Consider the following 7566-nt stretch of genomic DNA (forward strand, 5'->3'; position numbering starts at 1 on the left):
GAGACAGAGTCTCACTCTGTTGCCCAGGCTGGAATGCAGTGGTGCCATCTTGACTCACTGCAAACTCCACCTCCCAGGTTCAAGCAATTCTCCTGCCTCAGCCTCCCCAGTAGCTGGGGTTACAGGTGCTTGCCACCATGCCGGGCTAATCTTTGTATTTTCAGTAGAGACATGGTTTCACCATTTTGGCCAGGCTGGTCTTGAACTCCTGATCTCAGGTGGTCCGCCTGCCTCGGCCTCCCAAAGTGCTGGGATTACAGATGTGAGCCACCTCGTCCGGCTGTCTTATAGATTTCATTTTAAGACTTGAATGCAGTTCATGAGCTGATTTGTGGCTGTTGTTCTGACTGTTAAACCCTCTGTCATTGCAACCTTCTTTATCATGGGCATCTGATGCATTGGGGACATGTGTTGCCACACTAAGCTCTGTGATACATAGGACACAGAACTCTATGGTTATTTTGTTTTTGTTTTTTCATATACGTAACAACTAAAATAGAATGCAAGAAGAACTGTGGTCTCTTACCTGAACTTGAAAGCTAAGCAGGGTTGGGTGTGGTTAGTACTTGGTTAGGAGACTGCCCAGGAATACCAGGTGCTGTAGGCTTAAAAAAGAAAAAAAAAAAGGCCGGGCGCGGTGGCTCATGCCTGTAATCCAAGCACTTTGGGAGGCTGAGGCGGGCGATCATGAGGTCAAGAGATCAAGACCATCCTGGCCAACACGGTAAAACCCCGTCTCTACTAAAAAATAAAAAAATTAGCTGGGCATGATGGCGCGTGCCTGTAGTCCCGGCTACTTGGGAGGCTGAGGCAGGAGAATTGCTTGAATCCAGAAGGCGGAGGTTGCAGTGAGCCAAGATCTTGCCACTGCACTCCAGCCTGGAGCCTGATGACAGAGCAAGACTCTGTCTCAAAAAATAAAAATAAAAAATAAATAAATAAAGGAAACATTCCACCCTAGCCAACATGGTGAAACCCTATCTCTACTAAAACTACAAAAATTAGCTGGGCATGGTGACACGCACCTGTAGTCCCAGCTACTCCGGAAGCTGAGACAGGAGAATTGCTTGAACCTGGAAGGTGGAGGTTGCAATGAGTTGAGATGGCTCCATTGCACTTCAGCCTGGCTGACAGAGCAAGACTCCATCTCAAAACAAAACAAAACAAAAACAAAAAACAAACAACAAAAAAACACCTGTGCATGTAGATAGATAGTTCTGAAAGTCACATAACATAAGGTCCATGTTTCTGTTCGCCCTTACTATTAAAGAGTTTTTCATGTTAGAGAAGCTCATGGTACTTCTCTAAGCACAAGCCAAGTTTTTCACACACATGCCAAGTTTGCAATTACAAATCAGAAAACCAAAGGCATGCATTTCATCTCTTTCTCCTTATCTTGAATCATATATTGTCAGGGAGCAGCTGGTCACCAGCTCTTAGAGTTATGGGACTGAAAACATATTTGGTGGCTGAAGTTTTTTTAATTGAGGTGAAATTCACATAACATACAATTAACCATTTTAAATTGTACAATTTAGTGATTTTAGTACATTCACAATGTTGTACAATTGCTGTCTTTATCTGGTTCAAAAACATTTTTATGACCCCAAAAGAAAATCTCATACCCCCTGAGCCTGGCTGTTGGATCTTGAAGTTAAAAACTCTAGCTATCTTTCAAAAATGCCCACTCTCGTTTAAGAGTAAACTCAAGCATGAGTGGAGCAGACTGCCTCTAACAAGATTTAAGTGAGGCTGGGCACAGTGGCTCATACCTGTACTCCCAGCACTTTGAGAGGTTGAGGTGAGTGGATCACCTGCAGTCTGGAGTTAGAGACCAGCGTGGCCAACATGGCGAAACCTCATCTCTACTAAAAATAGAAAAATTAGCTGGGCATGCTGGTGCAAGCCTGTAATCCCAGCTACTTGGGAGGCTAAGGCAGAAGAATCACTTGAACTCAGGTGGGGGCAGAGGCTGCAGTGAGCTGAAATTGCACTGCTGCACTCCATCCAGCCTGGGTGACAGACCCAAACTCTGTCTCAAAACAAAACAAAAAAAAAGATTTAAATGAACAGTTTTAGATTTTCCTAATTCCTTTATCACTGACTGCAGAACATTCAGAGAGCTATTTTAGAACATTGTGAATTTTAAATGGAAGCTAATAATTAAGCGTACACCTGGTTGATCAAATCCACTGAGATTTAATGAGGCAGTACTGGCGAGAGTTACCAGCACATCAGACAGAAAACGGAAATCTGATTGTGGGATACAGTTGGTGGAAACTAGGTTAAATGAGATCTAACCAGGACTTCGAGGAGACAGAGTTTGAAAATTTGGAATGGCAACAGAAGTAGGCGGGAGGCACTATAAATGTAAATGTGTGTGGAAAGGCACATAAGAGAGGATGGAAATGAACGTGGTGTGAAACTGTTAGGAGGCTCTTCTTGCTGGTACAGAAGGATTAGTGCAAAAAAAAAAAAAGATATAATAAGATTCATCTAATTATGGAGGCGCCTTTAAAATCAGACCAAATATAGACTTTACACTTTTAGCATTCAGGCACAAAACATTATTATGAAATAATAGAAAATAATTTACTGGATGAAAGTTTTCTGAATGTATAATACTTTGAATGTATAAAAATACTTTGAATGTATAATCATATTCTGTAAATTCACTGCAATCACATTTTAAAAATTGCAGCATGGGTTTTGGTGGAGGTTGACAAGCGAATTCTAAATTATGCTACAGGCTGGGCTCGGTGGCTTATGCCTGTAATCCTTTTGGGAGGCTGAAGTGGGCAGATCACTTGAGCTCAGGAGTTCAAGACCAGCCTAGCCAACATAGTGAAATCATGTCTCTACTAAAAATACAAAAATTAGCTGGGTGTGGTGGTGCATGCCTGTTACCCAGCTACTCTGGAGGCTGAGGCAGGAAAATTGCTTGAACCCAGGAGGCAGAGGTTGTAGTGGGCCGAGATTTTGCCACTGTACTCTAGCCTGAGCAACAGTGTGACACTTTGTCTCAAATAATAATAATAAAAAAATATACTGCAAATGTGTTGGAAAATATATATTAAAAATGCCAGAATTAAAAAATAGCCAAGATAGTCTTGAAAAAGATTAATAAAGTTGAAAGATATATCCTACCAGATAGGGAGATTTATAAAGCTACAATAATTAAGATTGTGTGGTATTTGCACAAATAGCCAAATGGGTTGATGAAACAGAATTTGAGACCAGTTGCAGAATCACATTCACACAGACACTTGGCTTGTGGCAAAGACTGAACTACAAAACAATGGGTAAAAAAAATAAAGAATTTTTACCTCTTTCTACAGTGGACATGAAAATTGTTTATGTGGTTTGTAGATCCAAATGTGAAGTTACTACCAAAAATATTTGAAAATAATATTTTAAAATATCTGTGGTGAATGATCTTTTTTAAAAACATTCTAATCCATCACAGACGGATACTTCAGTCAAATTAAATCAAATGCTGCTTGGCTGTCGTTAAGTTTCTTAGCACTTGCTTTCAATATGTTTATTTCATCATAAGCCTGTAACAAACATTTTGCAGACAGGCATTATTCCATGGACCTCGCTTTTAGTAGCATTCTTATAGATGATAACCTACGAGAATGTGTTCTATTTATGACCTTAGGTTAGGCAAAAGATTTCCTATATAGGACACAAAAAGTTCTAACTCTCAGAGAAGATACTGATTCTATTAGACCATGATAAAATTAAGAACTTATTTCTATCACACTATACTGTTAAGGAAGTCTTTTCCCATTAAGGAAAAAGCCATGCCTCAAAGTGGGAGCAGATTATTTGCAATACACAGAACCAGAAGAAACACAGGCACTCCTATCTAGCAATATACAAACAACTCCATACATTAATAAGAAAAGGAACAGCTCTAGGAGAAAATGGGCAAGAGATTTTTAGCAGGTAGCCACAAAACACACTCAATCTAATTGGTCATCAGGGAAATGGAAATTAGAGATTCCACTATTAAACCCACTAGAAAAACTTAAAGTGAAAACAATTCAGAGCCAAGTGACAGTGAAATACAATATAATGATAAAATGAGTTAACTCTTTCTACATGCAACAACAACAAAAAATGACTCTCGCAGTCATGAAAGAAGGAAACCAGACCCAAAGCAGTGCATCATGTATGATCCCATTTCTATAAAGCTCAAAGAAGGGCCAAAGTGCTCTGATATTTACAAGTTAACACAGTGGTAATTTTTGAGGACAGCAGTAGTAGGAGGGAGGAGGCCAAAGGGGCTTGTGGAATCCTGAAATGTTCTGTTTCTTGATCTGGGTGGCAGCATGGATATATATATAGTTGGTGTGCTTATCATCTTTTCACTTTTCTAGATGTATATAATAGAAATAGTTTATTTAAAAATGTCACGATGATATTTGATATTAGGAAAAGATAAGGGGTTTTTGCTGTTTTACATCGTGAGAGTCCTGAGGAGGCACTGTGCTTACAGTGAAGCCTCCAGTCCTGTGGAAAAGATAGGAATTATGCAAATAAGGGCACAAGGGAAACTATGAAATATTGGTGAATATAAAGCCTGTGTTACTTGAAATCATAGTTGCCACTCTGGTGATAGAGCCTATTTTTCTAACTTCATTGAAATCCTAAATAAAAATTTCTCCTGTGAAGATTCCATCTAAAGAGCAAGTCATAAAATACCCCAGAAAAGAGAAATAAAATCAAATATAATTATGATAGACAGGAAAACAGGGCACTATTGAGAGAGAATGATGGAAATTTTCTTAGGATTGGGTGGTCATGAAAGGCCTCTCTGAAGATATGACAATTAACTTAAGACCAAAGGGTGAATAGAGCCATCACACACAGAGTGGAAAGAGTTTTCCACGTTGAGGGAACAGCATGTGCATGTGCAAAGGCCCTGAGGCCAGGAAGTGACTGAAGTGGGGCCCTCGAGTGGCTGAAGAAGGCAAGAATATGGTGAGCAAAAAGTGGGTGTGGAACATGAGGCAGGAAGAGTGAGACCACACAAGTGTAACGAGTTTGATTTATTTCACAGCAAGGAGCCAGTTCATATTTTAAAGCAGGGGAGTGAGAGGATCTAATTCACGCTTTGAAAAAGTTACTGTAATTGCTTCACATAGACCGGACTGGAGCAACAAGAGTGTAAGCAGACAGACTCATCAGTAGACCATTATATAGCAGCTCAGTCAACAGAGGAAGTTCACTTGACTTCAGGTGGGGGCAGTTGGGATATTCAGATATTTGGAACTGGTGAGTGAAGGAGAGGAAGGTGTGAAGAATGACCCCCAAGTCTCCAGCTTGAGCCATAATGGGAAGCGGCAGAAGACAGGAGAGGAAGCAGGTTTAGACTTAATGCTGTACAGACACCCGTGAACTAGGTAAGTTGAGCACAGCTGAAACTTAGGGCAGGTGTCTGGGTTAGGGATGTGCCTTTGGAAGCGCTCAGGATTAGAAAGCATTTGAAGTCTTGGGAATGCAAGACATCACCTGGGAGAGACCCTTATTTCTTATAGTTTGATAAATGAGAAAAATGAGTAGTGTGAAGACATAGAAATAGGCTACAGGTTTCTCCCATCTTGTGAGAAACATGGTGAGTTTTGGATTAGAGCTCAGTGCTGTTTCAGATTTGGGGAAAGCAGTAGGTTAATGTGGGAAAATTGTGTTGAGAAAGAAAGTGATACATTTTATTTTCAACATGGTATTGGAGACTCTTAGAAATGATTGAGAAATGCGGAGGCTCGTGCCTGTCATCCAGGCTGGTGGATTCCTTGAGCCCAGGAGTTTGAGACCAGCCTGGGCAACATAGCAAGATCCTGTCTTTACAAAAAACAAAAGAAAAATTTAAAAAGCCAGTTGTGGTAGCACACACCTGTAGTCTTAGCTTCAAGTAGGAGGGTCGCTTGAGCTGTGATCACACCACTGCACTGCAGCCTGGGTGACAGAGTGAGACTGTCTCTTAAAGATAAAAAATAAATTGATAAATAGAAATAATGGAGCATATTCTCTTTGTATTACAGATGAGCCTATTGAAAACTAGAAAGATTAAGTTGTTCAAAGTCACTTCGGTTAATGATATATTCAGTATTAAAATGTCCTGGCCCTTGGTTTTAGAAACTTAGGCGACTAGGTCCCTATTTGTTGATTGAGTAATGATTCCCAAGTGAAATGTCTTCTACTAATCCCAATGGATGTGAGACTCAGCTAGCGTTAATGATCCCTCAGTAAAGAAAATGAATACATGAGTGTGATTCCACAGTCTTTCCTCCAGGCACTGATGGATGAGATTCTCATGCTCCAGGATGAAATCAACGACCTCCAGTCCTGTCTCGCTGAGGAGCTGGTATCCGAGTCTTGCGAGGCCGACCCCGCGGAGCAGCTGGCCTTGCAGTCCACCCTCACTGTCTTAGCCGAGCGAATGTCCACCATCAGGATGAAAGCCTCGGGGAAACGGCAGCTTTTGGAGGTAATGAATAACTCTAAAGTGGCCTCCTCGCTTCTGAGTTAACTTTTAACGTTGTGTTACCATGTATGTGGGTTACTTACGTATCTGCATTTTCATTGCTTCCCTCTCCTAAGCTGGGATTGTGTTTCAAGAACCGTATCCTGAATACAGTCAGTGTGTAGCCAAGAATATGTCCTGTGACCCTTTTCTGACTCATTTCAGGTGTGAAAATTGAGAATGTGGAAAGCAAATACTTGGTAGACATGAACCTTGTGAAGAATAATTGTAGAAGGTTTGCATAATGGTTTGCTGTGTTTACCTGACAGCATTTGATGGATGATACTACTAATACTATGAAGAATAAATCACACTTAGTCACTGTCAGCCAATTCAAACATAGTAATTCATGAAAATGCTCTTGCAATTCTGGTTTCCACATAACTTAATTTAAATATTATTTAATATAGAGACAAATTTGGGCAGCAGTAATATCTGTGTCAAAAATCAGCTCTCTTCCTTTTTATTTGTTCTCTCATAATTCTTAGCCCGAAGCTTCTAGGCTACTCATATTGTTGCTCCTATAATTTGGTTAGACTGGAGGCTCCCTAAAGACCTTTATAGTGTCTGTCATCTTGCATTTCTTAGCAGCTTCTCTGCCACATAATGGGTTCTCAATACATTTCTTATATGAACTGAATATTATTTTATTCAGCTGCTAATTATGCCATAACGCAATTAATCATGACTTTGTTCTTGGGTGTATAGGTACTTCGAGTTTTACCTATTAAATGATTACTCAAATAATATATTTATATCTTAGGTTGGCGCAAAAGTAATGGCAAAAACCACAATTACTTTTGCATCAACTGAATGCCTCTTATATTAGAGATATTTAAAGCCAATGTGTCTGCCCTACTTATTATTAATATCCATTTTAAATGGTTTAATAAATTAATTTTAAAATAAGAATGAATTATCCATAAAATGATTTTGAAAATAAGGTATTTAGAGTATTTTAAAAATTAACTTTTAATTCATTTATATTGTCCCCAGTAACTCTATAAAAAACTTGTGGGGGTTTCAAAATGAAG

At 39.6% G+C, this 7566-nt stretch overlaps 1 protein-coding gene across 18 annotated transcripts in view; it reads left to right on the forward strand.

Annotated features, from left to right (window-relative positions):
• The window catches only part of SYNE1 (spectrin repeat containing nuclear envelope protein 1), a 529474-nt gene that overhangs the window by 359013 nt on the left and 162895 nt on the right, over positions 1 to 7566 (forward strand). For 13 of the 18 annotated variants that reach the window (XM_017537464.2, XM_037742153.1, XM_037742143.1 and 10 more), the window contains one exon: positions 6290 to 6496. In XM_017537464.2, the coding sequence (XP_017392953.1) occupies positions 6290 to 6496 (207 nt within the window). The remainder of the gene's footprint in view (positions 1 to 6289; positions 6497 to 7566) is intronic. The other 5 variants (XM_017537478.2, XM_037742137.1, XM_017537535.2 and 2 more) reach the window with 1 other exon arrangement.

Source organism: Cebus imitator, unplaced genomic scaffold, assembly GCF_001604975.1.
Source record: "Cebus imitator isolate Cc_AM_T3 unplaced genomic scaffold, Cebus_imitator-1.0 Scaffold6, whole genome shotgun sequence".
In the NCBI taxonomy this organism is placed as follows: Eukaryota; Metazoa; Chordata; class Mammalia; order Primates; family Cebidae; genus Cebus; species Cebus imitator.